Source organism: Buteo buteo, chromosome 5 (assembly GCF_964188355.1).
Source record: "Buteo buteo chromosome 5, bButBut1.hap1.1, whole genome shotgun sequence".
Taxonomy (NCBI): Eukaryota; Metazoa; Chordata; class Aves; order Accipitriformes; family Accipitridae; genus Buteo; species Buteo buteo.
This window is the reverse complement of record NC_134175.1, coordinates 37,730,159-37,751,823: the sequence shown is the minus strand read 5'-3', so window position 1 is coordinate 37,751,823 and position 21,665 is coordinate 37,730,159. Positions and strand designations below refer to the sequence as shown.

At 38.1% G+C, this 21,665-nt stretch overlaps 1 protein-coding gene across 4 annotated transcripts in view; it reads left to right on the top strand.

Moving 5' to 3' along the window:
- XRCC5 (X-ray repair cross complementing 5) overlaps positions 1–21,665 on the top strand; it is a 56,530-nt gene that overhangs the window by 15,904 nt on the left and 18,961 nt on the right. For all 4 annotated transcript variants that reach the window (XR_012650501.1, XM_075028703.1, XM_075028705.1 and 1 more), the window contains 8 exons: positions 274–412; positions 2,450–2,562; positions 6,162–6,224; positions 6,921–7,058; positions 8,445–8,535; positions 9,799–9,932; positions 17,043–17,239; positions 21,332–21,425. Coding sequence is in view for 3 of the 4 variants with exons in the window: in XM_075028703.1 (XP_074884804.1) it covers positions 274–412; positions 2,450–2,562; positions 6,162–6,224; positions 6,921–7,058; positions 8,445–8,535; positions 9,799–9,932; positions 17,043–17,239; positions 21,332–21,425 (969 nt within the window). In the remaining variant the exon portion in view is untranslated. The remainder of the gene's footprint in view (positions 1–273; positions 413–2,449; positions 2,563–6,161; positions 6,225–6,920; positions 7,059–8,444; positions 8,536–9,798; positions 9,933–17,042; positions 17,240–21,331; positions 21,426–21,665) is intronic.

Below are 21,665 nucleotides of genomic sequence, written 5' to 3'. Positions count from 1 at the left end.
CCACAAATGACTTAGCCCATGACTTTAAAGAATAACCAAGACAAGTATGCAGTCAATATGATATAGTTCAGGTGTTAGGTCTCGTGCAGATGAAACAGTGTGCTGAAAGCACTGTGGTAGCAGTCAGAGATGCATGTTTGGGGCTGTCATTATTAGTCCCTTATTGGCAAAATAATGCAGCACTTGGTCTAAGAATTTTTTGCATGTTCTGGTAAGCACTCTGGATCCTGCTGAAATGTTAAATGTTCCTTTTCTTTGAACTCTGATATGAAGGTCACAGAAGAGAAGGTGAAAAAAATTTGGACAGTTGTGGATGCTAAAACCCTCAGAAAAGATGATGTGCAAAAAGAAACTGTTTACTGCTTGAATGATGATGACGAGACAGAGGTTCAGAAAGATGATACTATTCAAGGTATGACTTCTTTATGTGCACCCTGAAGACAAACCAAAGACAATGGATTGTAGTTTTAAATCACCTAAGTGCCTTTTAGTTTTATACTTCGAAGCCTAGCTGTGATCTTAGAATGTAAATTCTGTAAGCTGATGGAAGACTGTTATGTGAGACTCTTTGTCTTCACATATTTTAAAAATTCTTACTTTTGCCAGTAATAGGAATAATAATAATACCACCAGGTGGAACTCGGAAGGCACTACAGCTTCCTAAATTATTCTGTGGAGGATGATACCTCAGCTCTGCAGTGAGTAGTGCTGCTACCTCTATCCTGTTTTCAAATGTTCAGTTGTACTGATAACAGGAATACTTTCATAACACTGCTTTTTTCTAGATAAGCAACTGCTCCAGGTATTCTGCAATTGGGAAGATGAAACCGTTAACGGAAGGTTTAGTGTTCAAGAGTCTATTAGCTTTGCTGTTTAAATTCCATAACAGGTTCTATCTGAAGTAGTGGTATGCAGAATACTTCTTTTATAACCTTCAGCTTCGTTCTGAGTGGATTAAATTCCTTAGAAGACTAAAGGCTCCAGAAACAGTATGAAATAGTCTACTTTTTAAAAATGGAGTTAAGCAAATATGTTTAATTTTTTGCAATATAGATACATTTTGTTACTAATTTTTTCTTTCCTTGCTGTTTCAATCCCACACAAGTAGGGCAAGTGTATTAACTATAAAGGGCAGAACTACTCAGTAACAGTATAGAAAGTCCTGTCAAATGAATAAAAAAATTGAAAAATTAAGATAAATACTGTATTTTTTTTATTTAACCTCTTTCAGTTGTAACAATCATAGGTGTTTTGTAGCAGTAGGAGATAAAAATGTCCCAATAACAATGTGATTTTCTTTGTTTCTTTAAGCAAAAATGATAGTTAAAAGCTAGTAGTCTGTTTATGTTTGTAACTTCAAAACTTCTAGTAAAATAAAAATATCCACTTTTTATAGTGAAGTATTTGTACTGTTTGTTGGGTTTTTTTTATGTTCTGACTGCCTAAGTTGGTGAGTGGTTGCGGGATGCTAGTAAAAAGAAGTGATGAACAGTTCAATGTGAACAAAAGAGACCAAAAATTTCTCTATCAATGGTGTGATATTTCTTACAGTTAAAGAGCTGCTGATGCCTTATGGACTTTTGTGGGCTTTTTGAGAAATGTCATAATTAGACAATATTTTGCATTTGAAGCACCCATACTGAAATTTCTTTCATTCTGCCTGTGTGTTTGTTTTTCAGCTTCCAGGAAAATGTGTCTGCATATAGGTTTTTCATCCAGGGATTTATCTCTGTTCCTTCTGTTTTCTTCGCACCTGAGGATATCATCCTTAGTCTGTGACTGTAAAATAAAGTGATGATGTTACAGGGAGGGTATTAGAGCTTGAGATGGGCAAGGAAACAGTTGGAACAGATGATACCTCTGAGAAGCTAACAGCTTCCTGTTTTGTGGAGCTATCCCTGTAATGTAAGGCATGGGAAGTAAAACACAAATACATAGAAAGACCACTTGTGCGTACAAGAGTGTTTTGGTTTTCCGTTGTGTGTGAGGGTGTATCTCACTTCCACTGTTAATACATTTTGTTCTGTGAATCATTCCTGGTGTCATTTCCTGTCCATGATTTGTGGTATGTTTGGGTTTTTTTGTATTATGTTTGCAGGGATTGTTGCAGTCTATTTGCTGAAATCTATTCTGATTTGCTTAAATCTATTTTGTGAGCATAGTTTTGTTGGGCAAGATGTTCAGTTGCTTTATTTTCTTTGCCGCTCACTATGAGGGTAGCTGTGTTACATAAAGTGATGTACAAGGAGTGCAACTGCTGTTCGTACAGAGGTACAGAGCTTGTCTATGGGGTGTGTGGTTTTTTTGTTAACAGGGAAAGTAATTTGATGAGCATGTGTGGAGTGTAGCTGTGGGGCATGCATGCATTGTTAAAATATTCAGAGAGCTAATTTCGGTGTTAGAATTGTAGGCCCATATGCTTACCAGATGCTCTTCTCTTGTTCTCCAGGGTTTCGCTATGGGAGTGATATAGTTCCTTTTTCCAAGGAAGATGAAGAGCAAATGAAATACAAAACAGAAGGAAAATGTTTTTCTGTTTTGGGATTCAGCAGATCCTCTCAGGTACAGTACTAAACTTCTTCCCATTCTACTTCCTGGGTTGTTCAAGACAATTGATTTTAGTTTGAATTCACTAAAGTTGTGGTGGTGTACTGGGTTCCAGTATTGCGAATGGGGCATCTGCAGTCAGGTATACAGGGGTGACTTATTTGCTGATTCTAGTACATGTAAACAGTATGTAGTTTTGTAAAGGAGAGAAGGTCATAAATGTGGCCATTGGGTCCTCAAGTGAAGCCAGAGCCACTGAACTCAGATCTCTGCAAAGTGGAGGCAGAGGTGTTGTAGTCTCACTTTATCTCATGAACTTAAATAGTGATGCCAGATCTGCAACAGAAGATGGTGTCTCTTCTGTTCAGGTCATGTAGAAGCCTTTTTGGGCTTTATCCAGCCACAAGTGTGTTCTTTTTAACAGAAGAAGCCTCTCCCTCAACATTAAAGAAATGTTAAAGAAAGCCTGAGAACTGACTGCATTTGTTTGCATTTCCATAAAGATTAGTTTGTGAACTGTGACTTGCTTCTTGTTTCTGCTATAACAAAAACTAAATGTAGCAAAGACTTCATAAAGCTTAGATGAAGATAACATCATTCAAAAACTCTCCATATTTCAATGAGATGCTTGGTGTTTGTATGCAATTACCTGTACTTGTGGTATTAACTTTGCCACTAAAAACTCCCCATATTTCAATGAGATGCTTGGTGTTTGTATGCACTTACCTGTACTTGTGATATTAACTTTGCCACTCGTTTTACCTGGAAGTTGTATGAAACTTACATTGAGCAAGTACCTTAAAAGCTATCCAGTACAAGGTGACTTTCTGCAGAAAATCCAGGACTTAAGCATTAGGAGAGCCTTAGGCAAAGGCTTAACAAAACCCTTCTTGAAGCAGGACACATAAGGAGAAAGTACAGAGATGTGAGCGCCAGTATTTGCTAGAAATATTATAGAATCATAGAAGTGTTTAGTTTGGAAAAGACCTTTAAGATCATCGAGTCCAACTGTCAACCCAACACCACCATGCCCACTAAACTATGTCCTGAAAAGCTTTATTTTTTCTGTTAAGCTGCTCCCACTCTTCTACAGGATATTGCACAGGGTGACTGAAGCTTTACTCTTCTTGGAGTTCACTGCACCCAGTCCCCTTCACCACTCAAAACTGAAATGAAATCATAGGGCAGCTCTGTGCCTTCTGTTCTGAAAGCTCCCAGCTCTCCTGCTCTTCTCTGAAATGTCTTGCTGCCTGAACAAAATAGAACACTTGACAAAGGTTGAGGAATTGTTACCTTTGCCAGGATGCTAATGAAAGAGGAAGTATCTGTGGGAGTTTGCTCCCAAATGGATGTAACTAAACCTATTTTTACTTTACAGTACAGGTGGCACAGACCCCTGCATGTTGCTAGATATGCCCTTAGACTACTGCAGTGTAGTGGTCCAAAGCATATTATTAACTGAGGAGCCAGCAAGTCGATTTATTGAAATGAGAAGCCAGCCTAAATGAGAACTGTAACCTGGTTGCTCCTTGAGGACATTGGGAATTTAAACTTAAGTAACACAGGAGCTTGTGTACGAAAGTGATTGATCGAGGAAACGTACCACGCTTGAGTTTATACACCCTAAATTGACCAGGGCAGAGAGATGTTAGGGACTGCTAAATCCTGTACCAGAAACTGGATCTAACAAGTGAAATTTGTGTCTGAACCGAGTGTTTTAATGAGACAATTTCTTGCATCTTTTAATGCGTTATTAGCCTACAGCCGAGTCTTACTTTCTTCGCTTAATTCTGTAAGATGTATTTCACCGTGTGCAGTGTTTTCTTATGCTGGAGGCTGGCCTCCTATTTTGACTTGAAGTCTGACTTTTATTGAAAACAGAAACTAAGAGGAAAACAGATGAGAAGAATCATGCTTTTGTAAGTGTGCTGTTATTTCACGTGGAATTTTTTTCCACCATTGGTCAGACAGTGTGGTAATACCTTCAAATACGTTGTAGGAATATAATTAATTGTAGGAATATTTTTGATTCACATAAATATGTCCCAAAGAATTAACAAATTGGTTTTATATTTTTTCAATGCACAAAATATTTATTGCTTTTGATAATTTTTATGATGTGCTGCTTTTGTCTGTGGATTTCGTAATGAATAGGAATTACATCTTAAATACAGCGTGCTCTGGCCTGTAACTAAGAGTGCGAGTAATTATGCCCAGTAGTAGCTGCATAAACCTCAGTGGAACAAAATTATTCAGGTTTGATTGCAGGATTAAAATTACACTGTATAGAGAATGATATCAGGAAGTTTTCAACTACAGCTGGAATTTTGAAGACCCATGCTTTCCTTATGTTTTGGCTCCTAAGTTTTATTGCTTGGAATCATAATACTGACACTGTTCAAATGTGTGTATTATATTAAATTGTTTCTCTAAAAACTTTGGAGAAAAGATAATTTATTATTAACTAGAGAAACTGGAACAGCTCCAAATACATAATTAAAGAAGGAATATAACCACCTTATATTATTTTTCTGAGTTATTCACATCCCTCAGGAAAGAAGATCAGAGGCCGCTTAAACTTTGATTTTTAATTTATAAGCAACGCCATGTAAATCAAGAAATAATACTTGAAAATATTACAAAGGGTTCTTTTTTTTCCAAACAAAAAAAGGTGTAGTGATACACACATCTAGTTATTTATACTATACCGAACATAAAATTTTCTGAGCTTTTAAAGACAGAACAGGAAAGAATGATTGCAGGTAGAATAATCTGACTTGAAGAATCGTGCTGTAATACATTAAATAGATCTGCTCTGGTGCAAGTTGTCACTGACTTCAACAGCATTATGGTAATTTGCTAAATAATGAAACTGCAGGTTAATTTGGAGAGAGCATAATTTGAAGGGATTTTTCTTTAACAAAGAAAGGTCATTTTAACTAGTGTTCATAGTAGTGTGCAGTCTTTGTGACAGGTTTTCCACTATTGCAGTGTTTCTCTGGGTGTGCCTCACAGCCTCTGTAGCTCCAGCTATTCCAGCAATGCGCCTTGATGAACCTGGTTTGGGTTTGTGGGGTTTCCTTTGGGGGAAAAGGCGGAGGGTGTGTCATCTATGTTCATGAACAGCATAAACTCTGCTAACAGAAGTGCTTCTTTGCCAGCACAACTGTAGATACTCTAGGTTGTGGTTGAAGTAGCTTTATTAATTAAGGATGTGACTTTTTTCAGCTCCTTTTTGACGTATCTTTGCTCGGAAAATTTAATAGCATAGATGTGACGTCAGTTAGGTTTAGGTCTTTTAACTACTGTAACCACACTGACTTTTGGTTACTGCAGTATTGTTCAGACTGGTAACAGCTGCAAGTACCATAGTCTTTAATTCCTGCCCACCAATAGGAAGGTATGAGAATATCCTGCTGAATATGACTGAATATCCATATTGAGTGATAAATGGAGATATGAAGCATATACAGGGCTTTAACTTCTATGTGTAGTAATTACATTTTGTGGCTTCTCACTTGAGTAACGTAAGTTGTTTCATAATTTAAATGGTCTAGTTGCATTAATGACATTTTCTTTAGATCAGTCTAACTCTTGACCATTTGAATCTGTAGATCCAGCAGCATTACTACATGGGCAACCAGGTCCTGAAGGTCTTTGCAGCGAAAGATGATGAGGTAAGGTGAACTGAAGTTTAATGCTGAAAGTGCTTTGCTGTGGAACAGAATAGTAGTGACGCTTGAGATTGTCCTGTCTTTGCATGTTAATAAACCAAATATTTTTAATGCAGATTACAGATGTCTTGTTCCATTGCCTATTAGGATGAAAAGAAGTCGGATTAGACCTCAGATGAATACCATATCTCATGAATAATGACAAACTGTTAAATACTATGTTTGTGCAAGGGTGTGGGGAACCTGGAATTGGTGCTTAAGTCTATTCTCATGCAGAGCCACAGTGTGTCCTGTCACTGTGTTACTTAAAACAGACCCCCAAATTATTTTAAATATTAGAGGTAAAAAACTCACTGTAATGCTCTGATGTTTTCCTTTAAGGGTCTGACTTCCCTCCCTTTTTCTCTCTCTTGTAATACTGTAATACTTCTGAGAGCTCTTCACACCTACTGGAAAAGGTGGAGTGTGCTGGATCTAAAGTTTTCTCAGCTTTGAACAGATCCACTATCATGATGAGATTTGACCTTTCTGCTTCTTCATTTTTTGAATATGAAAAATGCTTGTGTTGAAGTTATAGCTGAAATGGGAACTAGTCTTGACTAAATCAATGCTGTGGAATTGACCGTGAAAGACGTATTTCAGCAGACTAATGAGAACTTGCATGACTAGACTTTTCTTCTCTCTCCCCTCCCCCTCAAGAATGCAGCAGTTGCGTTTTCTGCCCTTGTTCATGCATTGGATGAGTTGAAAGCGGTAGCTATAGTGCGTTATGCTTATGATAGAAGATGCAACCCGCAAATCGGAGTAGCTTTTCCCTATATTAAGGATGCATATGAGGTAATTTTTCACTCTTGCCTTTCTGCAGAGGGCTTCTGTATTGATGCTTTACAAATACTAATTAATAAATGATCAAATTTGAACCATATGAATTTGCAGTGTTGTGTAATACCAATATGACTTTTCAGCGTGATTTTAGGAAATAGTACCCAGTCTTAGGACAAGGAGGTAATAAATAGTTTTAAGAAAATTCCCTAGAAAAAAATACATGGAAAAATAATGCCGTATGTTTCTATTAGTATTCTCTATATTACAGTTTTAAATAATACTGATTTATATTTCAATAACATAGTAATAATTTCATTTTGTTATCCTGGAAGTCTCAATTTTTTTGGTATCTAGAAACAGTGTAATCACACAGTTATATAATAAGTTACTACTGTTTTCTTTCTGTGTTAGTACCTGCCTCTCTGCATACAATCCAAAGTTGCACTAGATTCTTTTGTTTTCTTAAACTATGGATTTATCTCCAGGATGCTTGGTAGTGCAGAATTTGAACTTGATAGTTGGCATGGCATTTCAAGCGTGTCCAACTACGCTGTTGTCTTTGGGTTTCCAAGTCAGCTGGTACTGAGGGGAGGAGCTCACAGCATTTAAAGCTGTTGTTTAAATTCATGTGGAGAGTTAGGAAGACAGTAGCACGTTTATTTACTTGAAAAGGTTATTTTAAAAAACAGGAGAAAAAAATGAAGTCTGTTTCTTAGGAAAAACAAAAAAAAAAAAGAAGTTCTGTACACAGCAGAATCTTATTTGAAATCATTTTTTTTTTAAATTCTGAGAGACCCAGAAGCAGCACTGCATATCAGAATTTTTGCACCATATGTTTCCACTGATCTTACTTACGAGAGACTATTGAAAGAGCTAAGTATGTGTAGCATGGCTAAGCAATGACGAAGGTGGGGGTGGACATAACAATCTTCAGACTTTTGAAGGGTATAAACATAAAGAATGGAAAAGAATTATTTAGGGTGGTATGAACTGGAGGAGGTATTTGAATAAAGAAAAAATTAGGCTGAGAATGTTAAAAAAAACAAAACCAACTTTTGACTCGGAAACACAGTAAGCTATGATAAAACCCCCCAAAGCACCAATATATGGATTATTTAAAGCTTGGCTGGTTGAGACTCTGCATAGGAAAAAGGGATTGGATGACCTGGGAGGTCTTTATTCCAACAGCAGAAAAATTAGGAGTGTAGCCATCGCTATATTATAATTCTGTGTTTTATTCTGCTTAAAGCTGTGTTGCTCTTTAAGTTCTTTAAGTATTTTGATACATACAGATATTAGATCTTTGGATTTTTCTTATGTGTTTGTATTGCCCTGATGGGATACTTTAGATTTTTTTTCTTCAGGCTCAGTTTTTCTTTCTTCTTTCATCTTGCCCAGTGTCTCATCTATGTGCAACTACCCTACATGGAAGACTTAAGACAGTACGTATTTTCATCCTTGAAAAACAACAAAAAATGCATTCCTACAGGTAAGATAGTCCCTTGCTGGGCAACTGGACAAAGTAACCTACTTGTCTTCCTTTAAGACACTAAAAGAGTTAGAATATTTGGCTTTCCAATGAAAACATCAGCTTTGTCATTATTTCGGCTTAGGAAAAAAAAGCCCAGGCCTTTGGGAATACATTATGGTGATGTCATCTTGAAGTATAAAGCCTGTATCAAAACTTTGCCAGCTTAGTTGCAGTCTGAGCAGACTTGAGGTTTGCAGGCAGTCTTTTGAAACTGTCCTGTTAAATGACTTCTGGCTCAGGTTATGGGATTATTAGTCTGACAGGATCTCTGTGATAGAGATCTGAGATTTAGTCCTCCATATCCTTTGATCTTTGAACTCATTTGTGAGACTAAATGGCCAAACCTTGTGGGAGTTACAAGATGTGATTAGCTAGCTAGAATTAGAATAGAGGCATCAGCTCTGTTCGTCCAAAGCTGGTCCTGTAGCCAGTTGCAGTGTGGCCTGTAAATATAATGTACAAAGGCAAAGACTGCTTTTGCTGTGGTGTGTTGATTTTTAAAGCATGGACTTACTGGTGTCCAGATTCAGATGGAGGGCGTCTCTGGAGAGCCCCTGCAGCCATACAAAACTTGACTCACTATTCTGAGAATTTTGCACAGCAATGAGCATAAATGGATGTAGTTTAAAATCCACTCCCACTTCTTTAATTTGTTATGAGATCCATTGAATGGGCATCTGCATGTCAGGGTATATAAAGCATGCTGAGTTGTTTCTGAAACAGTTTCTATTTTCTTGCCTGTAATCAGCAGTTTGAGAACAAATCCAAAATCTGTCTTACCAAAGCAATAGCGGACTGTTGTGAACTGTGTTAATTTGCAATCATAACTTTTAAAATTTATATGACACCATTTAATTTTTCAAACCAGCTGTTCTTCTTATTTTCTAAGTGGCCTATAAACCTTCTGTTGCAAATAAAAACATCTTGAAAAAGAAGAAAAATGGAAGCAAAAAGGCAGCAATAATGGAGGTCTTGGGGGGGAAAAAAAAAAAGGCTTTATGACTTTACATTGTAGTCCTTAAATAAAGCAGGGAGTTTATTACTGTGTCTGTTATCCATATTCTTTATTGGCATGTCTATATCTGCAGTGTATTCTGTGGCATGTAATGACTTGGTCAAAATCTCACATTGGAAAGTGAATCTTCACTTATAAATTGTTTCAAGAAATGCATCCATCTGCAAATGTATTTAATTTTTCTTTGTATGTGATTGCTGTCTTAGCGGATCAGTTATCTGCTGTTGACTCTTTGATTGATTCTATGAATTTGGTTTATGAAAATGATGATGGAGAAACTTTTGAGGACCTGTTTAAGCCCAGCAAAATCCCAAACCCTCATTTTCAGAGGTTGTATCAGGTGAGATGAACTATATGACATTTTTTAAAAACTTATTCTGTTAAGACTTTTCACCTTTCTGTCTTTCCCTAATTTACACTGAAAAGATCTGCATTGTGAAGATGGGAATATAAAGTCTTTTGCATTTCAGTATGGGGTAGCCCATGATTTCTGTATTGTCCCTGACATAGATTTTTTTCTTAAAATTTCCAGTTTCCAGGAAGCAAGGGAATTTACACCTATGCTGAGGTGTCTGCAACAGCATCAGTGATATTCATGGGCACCTAGACTAGACACGTTAAAACTTGTTTGGGTATCTCAAGACTGTATTGCAGCTATCATGGTGCAGAAATAGACTCAGTCTTCAGCTTCTGGGTAAAGAGAGAAATTGACTGAAAATCAGGGATCTCTTCAGCTTCTCATTCTGTATCTCATCAAATCTTGAGCAGAGTCACTTTTCTGTGCATTGTTGCATCTAGCAGTGGTTCCAAAACAGATCAGTCTGAGGTGAATATGATCTGTCGTGAATGATTAACATTGTTGACATTTAAAATATTCCATTTGGGTGTCTGAGCTGATGCATTTTACAGGCGAGCAGAACAGTTCACACTTCTTGCAGTTATTGTATCAAGCTGTCTACATTTTGATTTACATTCCTTTCATATCATGAAGATTTTCATTGCAACTGTGAGGATGAGAGATTTAATTATACATTGAAATTCAAGTGTTCAAAAAATGACACAGCAAATTCAAAAATAATCATAGAATCGTAGAATGGTTTGGGTTGGAAGGGACCTTAAAGATCATCCAATTCCAACCCCCCTGCCATGGGCAGGGACACCTTCCACTAGACCACGTTGCTCAAAGCCCCATCCAACCTGGCCTTGAACACTTCCAGGGATGGGGGCATCCACAACTACTCTGGGCAACCTGTTCCAGTGCCTCACCACCCTCAGAGTAAAGAATTTCTTCCTTACATCTAATCTAAATCTATGCTCTTTCAGTTTAAAACTGTTACCCCTCGTCCTGTCACTACACTCCCTGTTAAAGAGTCCCTTCCCATCTTTTCTGTAGGCCCCCTTTAAGTACTGGAAGGCTGCTCTGAGGTCTCCCCAGAGCCTTCTCTTCTCCAGGCTGAACAACCTCAATTCTCTCAACCTATTCTCACTGGGGAGGTGCTCCAGCCACCTGATCATCTTTGTGGCCCTCCTCTGTACCTGCTCAAGCAGGTCCATGTCTTTCCTTTGCTGGGGACCCCAGAGCTGAACACAGTACTCCAGGTGGGGTCTCATGAAAGCAGAGTAGAGGGGGAGAATCACCGCCCTTGACCCGCTAGCCACACTTCTTTTGATGCAGGGCAGGATGTGATTGGCTTTCTGGGCTGCAAGTGCACGTTGCTGGCTCAGATTCAGTGTTTCATCCACTAATACCCCCAAGTCCTTCTCCTCAGGGCTGCTCTCAATCCACTCATCACCCACCCTTTATTTGTGGTTGGCATTGCCCTGACCCACGTGCAGGACCTTGCACTTGGTCTTGTTGAGCTTCATGAGGTTCACATGGGCCCACCTCTCAAGACTGTCAAGGTCTCTCTGGATGGCATCCCTTCAATCCAGTGTGTTGACCGCACCACACAGCTTGGTGTTGTGGTCAAACTTGCTGAGGGTGTACTCAATTCCGCTGTCCATGTTGCTAACAAAAATGTTAAACAGCGCTGGTCTGAATACCAACCCTTGAGGAACACAACTCCTCACTGGTCTCCACTCCAACACTGAGCTGTTGACGGCAACTCTTTGAGTGTGACCATCCAGCTGATTCCTTATCCATCAAGTGGTCCATCTGTCAAATCCATGTCTCTCCAATTTAGAGACAAGGATGTTGTGCGGGACAGTGTCAACTGCTTGGCACAAGTCCAGGTAGATGATGTCCACTGCTTTTTCCTTATCGACCAATGCTGTAACCCTGTCGTAGAAGGCCACCGAGTTTGTCAGGCACGATTTGCCCTTAGTGAAGCCATGTTGGCTGTCACCAATCACCTCTTTATTTTCCATGTGCCCTAGCATAGTTTCCAGGAGGATCCGCTCCATGATCTTGCCAGGCACAGAGGTGAGACTGACTGGCCTGCAGTTCCCTGGATCTTCCTTTATTTCCTTTTTAAAAATGGGGGTTATCTTTCCCCTTTTCCAGTCAGTGGGCACTTCCCTGGACTGCCACAACTTCTCACATATGATGGATAGTGGCTTCGCTGCTTCATCTGCCAGTTTCCTCAGGACCTGTGGATGCATCTCATCACGTCCCATGGACATGTGCACCTTCAGGTTCCTTACATGGTCTTGAACCTGATCTTCTCCTATGGTGGGCAGTTCTTCATTCTCCCAGTCCCTGCCTTTGCCTTCTGTGACTTGAGCAGTGTGGCTGGAGCACTTGCCAGTGAAGACTGAGGCAAAAAAGTAATTGGAAGGAAAATGACATTGCAATTTATACAGCTGCAGAATTGTATTGTATACAGAACCACAGAGATATATTGAGTGCATGACTCCACTCTGAAAATTGACCAAAAATGGTATTATATCAACCATGTTCATCATATCTCAACAATTCCAATTGAAATTTTTTCAGTTTACAAGTTGGAAGAAGATGCTTTTTTAAATTAAGAAAACTTATCCTAGCTTCCAAAAGCCATGCTACTTCAGTATTGTCAAAAGAATCAAAGGATCTGAAGGTCATATATATATTTCAGGAACACATATAAGCCCACTGTCTTCAAATCCTACACTGACTGACACCTGAAGAGCTTGGTGTTCCCTACAAATTCTGCCAGTCATATTGACAAGACAGTGTGCAACTGAATGCAGTATTTGGTCAGTAGAAGGTTATTGTTGGGAAAGAGCTTAAAATGGGTTGACTTCTGCATGACTCATATTTTAGGAAGGATTGTAAAGCTTGTGTATTACAAAACAACTATGTTTTTGCTTGTAAACAAAACACATAGGGGATAGAATTTTCTCTGTTATATTGCTAGATACAATTTTGCATTCTTTTGGTTCAGTGGATGTCACCTACCAATGAAAGCTGTTTGTTTAGGTCTGCCATTTGTCTTCTGAAACAGTATGATGGTGTTGTCCCAGCAGTTGAGTCAAGTGCTGCTAGAAGAGAGTAACTGCATATCTCACCAATTTCTTTAGAGGGTAATAGGGTTTTGGAAGGGTGAATGCTACTGGTGAAAAAAGTATTTATTGACTGTTTCAATGTACTAGGCAGTAGAGAGTTCCTGTCCACAGTGCTTGCTGTTTATAAAACGCTAAATTACTAGTCCTTTTAGTGCTTTCTTTTGGCCACACACAGCCCCATTTTTTTGTCTTGGTTACAAAACTGCTATTAATCTGTATAAGTTGCAGAAAGAATTTTTGCTGCAAACATGTTCCAGATTCTTAATATTTTTCTCTTAGGCCAAGAAGCACTGCTGGTTCCTTAAGAACTATGAAGGAAAATTATACATCATCTTTTGAATGTAGCCAGTAAATTGGTTGGGCTGAACAGGACCTATAAATGGTTTGGAAAAATAACTCTGAAGAAAGGATGAACTCCTCCTTCATTTCCTTGCTCTGTTGCCTCATGAAGATATTTGGAATGATAAGTGACACAAGAGCCAGAATTTAAACAGAAACATCAAGCTAAATTATATCTCTGGAGGTAGTGGTAGGCATCAGGAAATGACAGAGTGGGTGGAAAGGAGTTGCTAATGCTTGCTGGAGTGGAAGATGAGGAATATCCTATATCCAGAGTTTCAACTTTTATTCCTTGCTTCCAGAAAAGCCTAAGTGAACTTCCATAGCTTTTGTGGTGGCAGACTTCCAATGTTGTTGCTTAACTTGTTCCTCTTAAATACAGGGATTTGAAGCACCTAAGATGTTTGGAGAATGCAGTGCATTTTATTTGATAGCCAAATAAACAAATTGCTTAATAATGATTGTTCTGTACTGGGCGGGGAAGACTTGCAGGGACAGTGGCCTGCAGCATTGCATAGTTCATGGGATCCAGCTGCAGAGTCTGCATCTAAATATGCTGTAGTGGCTCTCGTTAGACCACATGTAAGCGACCTTAGAGGACTGAGCTCGTTTATAAGCGGTTGGACTGTATGGTTATGTTCTTTCGAAAAGCAGAGCAGCAGAGGGACAGGAGGTCACTCACAGAAGTCTGTAAGGGCTTTCAGCAATGAGTAATCTTATCTTTGGTTGAATGTAGTGGATCTGTTGGAAGGTCATGTTGAAATAGTCACAAACTAGGTGTAAACGGAAGTCTAAGACACTCGTGTTGGGATTCAGTTCACACAGGTTTAACCAGAGCTAGCTAACTAGTGAAAGCTGAGTGGTCCAAGTCTATTCTATAGTCTGTGAAAAAAGAACCTTGGGAAAGTAATTGATCCTTCTTGTTTCAGAGATCCTAAGTACATGATAGTTGTGGTTGTGTAAATTGAGTAGTTGACTGATAGAGACTAGATGCTTATCTTTTAGATAGCTGAATCTGCCTCCCGTGTTCTAAGGCTTTAAATACCCTCAGGTTCCTGTAGTATTTATAGATTTGCTAAAATGCATTCTTACAAAAGCGTGTTCCTAGATGCTGTGTGGAAGGCAACAAGGCAGGATGCTTTCTTGCAGTAAATTTCTGTCTATTCATGTATTTATGCTGTTGCTTATCATGGAATTAATTATGTGAAAAGCCCACTTCATTACATCCATTGACCAGTATCTTAGTGTGACCCTTGTTCCTGAAAGCTAGCTACATCTCTAGGCTGGAAATGTAAGGAAATTAGGAAGAACAAGGAGGAGCTAGTACATTGCTGACAACATGCATGAGTAGAACAGTGAGTGGGGAAGCCAGTGGCAGCATGGATTGCTTTCTGGCCAGTGAAGGTCGAGTGGTTCTTGCTGGGCACAGAAGGAAGAGGAAGCAAGGTTAAAAGGGACTGTTTGGGATTGGAAACTCCAGGTTAAGTCTGTTCAACTTCATCTCCATTCAGCACCTGAGTTTTGATGGTACCTGCCATCAGGTTTCAGAGATTGTCAATGTTCTAGTTTAACCCTAGCCAGCAACTAAGCACTGTGCAGCCACTCTGTCACTCCCCGTCCCACCCAGTGGGATGGGGGAGAGAATCAGAGGAAAAATAAGTAAAACTTGTGGGCTGAGATAAAAACAGTTTAATAGAACAGAAAGGAAGAAAATAATAATAATGATAATAATAATTAAATGACAATAATAAAAGAACTGGAATATACAAAACAAGTAATGCATAATGCAATTGCTCACCACTTGCCGACTGATGCCCAGTTAGTCCCGAGCAGCGATCCCCCCCATCCCTGGCCAACTCCCCCTGCCCCGTTTATATACCGGGCATGACGTCACACGGTACGGAATACCCCTTTGGCCAGTTTGGGTCAGCTGTCCTGGCCGTGTCCACTCCCAACTTCTTGTGCACCTCCAGCCTTCTTGCTGGCTGGGCATGAGAAACTGAAAAACCCTTGACTTAGTTGTTGCTAAGCAGTGTTTAGACTAAAAACATCAGTGTGTTATCAACATTATTCTCATACTAAATCCAAAACATAACACTATACCAGCTACTAGAAGGAAAATTAACTCTATCTCAGCCGAAACCAGGTCAGTCATCTACCCTAAAACCAGGAGCAAGTGGAGGCTGTGGCTACTCAGTCTGCTCAGCTCTTGTAGCTTCACATGTAGAGATTTCAGATGCAAAAGCCTGAAAAACACATTCACAACAGGGGACTTAGATTTTTTGCTTTGTGAGTTTAATTCAATTTCCTAATGTTCTTTTAATATTGTTTTTTTGTATCACAAGAGCCATTACTGCAGCTTCCAGCAACATTTTTCTCTCTTTCAAAATAATTATGCCTTAAATCATTACAAGTGTTTCCAAATCAGTAGCCTTGTATGACTGCCTCCTTTTGAAAGTACGCTCTAATATGGATTGGAATCTTAATGGCAGCATGAAAGCACATCAGTATTGATGTGTAGCATATGGTCTGGATTTTCTTTTATTGGCAGCTTTTCAGCATGAACAGAGGGGTTTGTTTGCTTTGGTTTTGTTTTTTAAATTAATGTCATGTCTGACAGCCAACAGGAGAGCAAATCTCTGCTGTATTCCTAGTTTACTGAGTAGTTACCTTCACACTTCTGTCTAATTCTGTCTAACCCAGTACAACAGGCTTGGAAAAGTTATTCTCCCATGTACATCACATGTTTTTATGTATGTGTGTGCATGCACTGGTATCTGTGTATATATATGTACATACACATACATCTCTACTGCTATTCCACACTTCACAACATTTTAGAGATACCTACTTTGTTTTTAAAATTCTCAGTGGAACTTCTGTAGCCTGCCTCATTAACCTCATCTCTCTCCCTCTGCTTGGCTCCCTGACTGCATGCACTTTCTTTACACTTTGGTGAAAAAGCCTTCTCCTCTGTAGCTCCTACCATCTGTTCCAACTTTGATGTACATCTGTCAAGCCCCTTCATTCCCACATTCTTTTCAGAGTTAATTTGCAAACATATTCTGTGCCTCACCTGTGCACCTTTAACTTCTCTCTTTCCATTTGCTCTTAAACTGGTGAAAATTTCTCTTGTATGCATACTGAGTTTTATTGACCAAGAAGAAATATTTTCTTTGAGGGACAATAAACTGTGACAATAACTGGAATACATGGTTGGGATATATATCTCGTTGCCTAATTTTGGAATGTATAGAAGTCTCTTCCATGTGACTTTTATAATAGAACTGCATTTTAAAGGTAAAGTGAAGTTAAAAAGCTGAATAGATGCAGATGAGTGTTTTATTCCTGGGTTTTTCCTAATAATTTTCATAGAACTCATTCCAGTGAGTGTGGGAACACTCATCTGCATCAGTATTCTTGTTTAATATCATTATTAATCTCCTTAAACAGCTGACCATGTGACTTTCAATCCTCTTGTGAGCTGGAATATTTGTCAACAATATGATGGTAGTTTCTTAATATGGAAGATATTTTGCGTGTACCATATGATGTTAGACATACAGGCATTATATTAAAGGCACATGAGCAAAGAAAAACTTTTAGTTTAAATTGTTTCTTGCAGTGTTTGCAGCATAAGGCTTTTCACCCCAATGAACCATTGCCGCCAATTGAACAGCACCTTCTAGAGATGCTGGAGATGCCCTGTGTGGTTAAAGAAAGGTGTCAGGCTCCTCTTGAAAAAGTAAAAGCACTTTTCCCCCTAAAGGAAGTTGGCAAGAAAAAAGAAGAGAAGACTGCTCAAGACATCTTCAAAGACAAGTAAGTTGGATATGTATTATGAATTTTTCTGAAACTTTTTTTACACTTCAAATTGTTTTTGCTGGATGAAGCAGGCTTAGAGTCTTTTGAACATAAGATCAATGAGTTACACACTGAAAAAATAATGATGGGTGGAGAGTATTGTGGTACCACAGTATGTCTGGGGTATTTTGTTGAGTAGTGGTGGTCTTACTATTATGGGGCAAGCTACACCAGAACCAGTCTGTAGCTTCCTTATGTCTGTATTTGTAGTCACAGAATCACAGAATCCATCAGGCTGGAAGGGACCTCAGCAGGTTTCTTGTTTAACCTGCTGCTCAAACCAGGGTCATCTCTGAGATCTAAACAGGTAACTCAGGGCTTCAACCAGTCTGGTCTTGAAAACATCCAGGGATGGAGACTGCACATGCTCACTGGGCAACCTGTTGCATTACTTACTGTCTCCTGGTCAAACAGTTTGTCCTACTGGTAGTTAGAAAATAGTTCAAATAAGAATAACAGAAGGTCTAATTTAGTATAAAAAATGCTGCAGAGCTTTAAATTAGCTGTAAAGATGAGTGTTCCTTCTCAGCATGCTCAATTTATGTTGTTCTGTAGCTTTCATTTTGAATACCAAACCAAAAGAAAAGCAGCTTCATTATTATCTGCTGTGCAATAAATGTGGATGTCTCGAAAAATCAGACTGTTATGGACTCTTCCTGGAACATCTGTTGTCTGAACAGTTTTTAAGATAGAATTATTTTTTTATGTTACTACATATATTGTGTTTACTTTAGTTGTGCTGCAAATATGAAGAATAAATGCTTAATTGCTACTGCATTGGTACTGTCACACCAGCCAAATCAATTTGCTCAAACAAAAATCTGCTTTTTAGAGCTTAATTTATTGAATGCCTACAATATAACTAGTGGGTCCCCTAGGATGTTGGAGAGTTTTCAGCTCCTTCTCCCTCCCTTTTGTCATTTTTAGCTTAGTCCTTTCAGTGCAAGGAATAATGTCTTTGAGGCATTTTGAGGCCTTGCTTAGGTGAGCTGTTATATATCCTTTACCTTGAGTTGGCTAGAGCCTCCTCAGTGTGTTATCTTTGGGAAGACATGAGATGGGACTTCTAACATTACTGCTCTGGAATAGTGACCACATTTCTATATACAGACTGGGAAACACCTTGCTTTTTATTTTGTTCATTGCTGTGTGTGCCTGTCTTGCCTTGGTGTGTCTGTGAATTCATACTGATTAAATTCTCTTGTCCTTGCTCTGTGCCCCAGTTTCTCTGTGTTGCATATACATACATTTATATGTGTATTTTAAAAAGTGATAGAATCAGTTAAAAAAAATAAAAATCAAAACTTGGCTTCAAACAAGCTAGGGAGAGAATTTAAACAAGAAAGTGACCCATTACTGGTAGTTGCTTAAAAACATATTGCTCCAAAGGCATCAAGTTGACAAGCAAGAAGGAAAGCTATTTTGTTTGAAAACTGGTTTCCTTTAGAGGGGTGATGAAAGCAGCTATAAAAATAATTGAGATAGAAATTGGTGTAGGGCATTAAAATGATTTAAAAAAAATCTGTAAAGGAGGCAAAAGGATACAGACTCAACTATGCAAAGAAGAATGAATCGTAATAGGATTTTTAAAAATTGCAAAAAAATGGTATTGCTGTAGTATTGAATGAGAACAGTAGTATTATCATTACTACAACAGATGCGTTAACTGTATGGTTTTATTCTGTGTTTGGGTAAAAGCTGAGTGGTATAATGAAATCACTTGATAAAGAAAAGTACATCACTGCAACAATGACTAAGAAAAATGTTAAACAACAAATAATATTCAACTTTTAAAAATTATCAGATCTAGGTAATTTGTGCTAAACTGTTTTGAAAAAGTTAGCTAGAAGCTCTCTTAACCATTATTTTTGTTTTCTAAAACTGATTTGTGTCTCCTATTATCATATTGACCAGATTAATGTCTACTAAGGCAGCATAAATGTAGACATGACATCTTAATACAGATTTTAATATGCAGCATTTGTTTGTTTTGCTTTTGCTAAGCTCTGTGTAGTTTAAAAAATCCAGTAAAATAGAAAGCATTTTACTTTTTCCTTCTTAGGTTGGTTTTGGAGAGGCTGTTACCTCATCCAGCTTTGCAGTATGTGAGAGGCTTCTATATAAATGTAGAAGTGGGTGTTTTAAATTAATCTTCTATTTTATTAATTTTTCTCAAATAGTAGTTGAATGTTTTACAGTTTAAAAATACTGCTAATCAGTGCATTACAAGTAACAGATTCTAAATGTCAGATCCTTGGGTGGTAGAAATGGGTATTGATTCATTAGTTTCTGCAGTACTCTAACAAACTCTTCTGGTTAATGACAGCTATAGATTTGGTCCTAGGCAGTTAAATGCAGCATCATCATTTATGTTCTCCTCCTTCCTCTAATCTCAAAGCATTTTGAATCAGTAAAAATAATGCAGGAGGAAAGAGATTTCAAGACATTGCAACTGATTGCAAAACACCTTTGGAGAAAAATATTCTAAAAGAGAATTTTCATTGTTCTTTGCACCTTTCATCAAACCACATCAATATGCAAGAATTTTGATTCACGTAGAAATTCTAAACTCACTGGTTTTAGATAACTGTCACTTTCTCCATTTTACGGCCAGGCATATTGGCTGTCAAGCAACTTGTTTAAGGTCAGCCAGAAGGTCAGCAGAGTTGAGAATGAAGCAAGGTATCCTATCCTTGTCCTGAGGCATAACTAAAGTCATCGTTTCTCCTAGAGTGATAAGTAAGGTTATGTTGGATGACAGGAGTTGCTGAGATGGGATTTCATTTCAGTAGTGACAAAATTAAGTAAAGGACAGAGAAGACTACTGAAACAAAGTGGGATAAACGCTGATTGTAAAGTAGGGGAGGAGTGTGCTATAGAAAGTAAAAAGGAAGACTGTACAAGTTCTTTCTAACAGTTGATTGCTTCTGTAACGTGCAGTGCAGTTTTTTAAAATCAGTTCTAACCTTGTAGAATGCAAAGTGGCACCTAGTCCAGGATCTCTGGCTTTGTCCCTACATTGTCAAGCAGTTTCTTCTTTTCACTGCAGTAGTAGAATTTTTAAGAAAAACTTCCTACTTTGTTTTGGGATTCCTTGAAAGCAAATACTGCCGTTTAGATCGCTGAGTAGCTTTCAGTCATTCTTAAACTGAAATCAATTCTTCTGTGTCAGTAGCCTGTCACATTAAGTGACACAGAACACAGCGTCTGATTTTTTTCCCATTTTGTGATTACCTGGATTTTCCTCTGTTGCCAAGATGTGCTCTAAAGTTTGCACATTAGATGTTACAATTAAGTTCCTAGTTTGAATGTACACCTTGGTATATGTTACATGTGAGGACAAAGTTAGAAAGTAGCCTAAAATCAGAATTACCTTTTTTAAAAATAACAAATAATCTTTTGAAAGCATTTTGAGGTGTAGCTTAAAATGTTGTAAAAGAGTTCTTACGTGCTTAATTGGGGTTTGTCTAGCAGGTTTTGACTGGTGTAAGTGGTGGAGAATATGGGTCACTAAACTCAAAAGCCACTGTGTAAACAGGTTTGTAGTAGCTATCAATTCCAAGACAGAAACTAGCAGATAATTTTTGAAGAGTAAATGAATTTCTCTCTTAAATGTTAACTTTTCATTCCCACTTCATATTTTGAATGAATCTGGTGAGAATAGCAAATGTTATGTAATACACTGTAAATCAGTAAATCATACACTGTAGATTATCAAGGTTAACTCAATATACAGGTTCCAAGTAAAGTGACTGAAGATATGTATTTAGAAAGGTGGAGAAGGTATGTATATAAGCATGAATAATCTCGCATCTTCAACAAGCGGTGCCCTTGTTTTATGCTAAGATTAAGTTTGATCTCTGTTTCTACTGTCTGCATTGTGCAGCCTGTGGGGAAAAATGAGGCATGGTTTAGTGTTAATTTTGGAGCAGTTATATAATGAATTTTTGTTCAGTGTTTGGTGTGTATTTCATTAATTTACTGACTCCCTGTTTAGTAGGCAGGACAGTTTAAGTGTTTATATTAATTTTTTTTCCTTCTCATTTGCAGCAGTGAAGATGGACCCAACCCTAAGAAACCAAAAATTGAAGATGAGGAAGGTAGCTTTAGCATCATAAAGCTTGCTGAAGGCAATGTCACCTCTGTAAGCATATTTTTACAAATCTGATTATTAAAGGGGAAGATAAATTTCTCTGAGTGTATTATAGTGAATATACAGAATTCCTGATAAAAGAAGGGTTTGTAGCTGAAAATGGCTGAAATACTGTCTACTTGTAGATTTGAGACTCTCTGCTAGAGATTGTAAAGACAACTTTCTCTGCCCTTAGGCGTATGTTAGCACAAGTTTCCATCAGTCTTCTATATTTTAGGACAAAATTCTCCC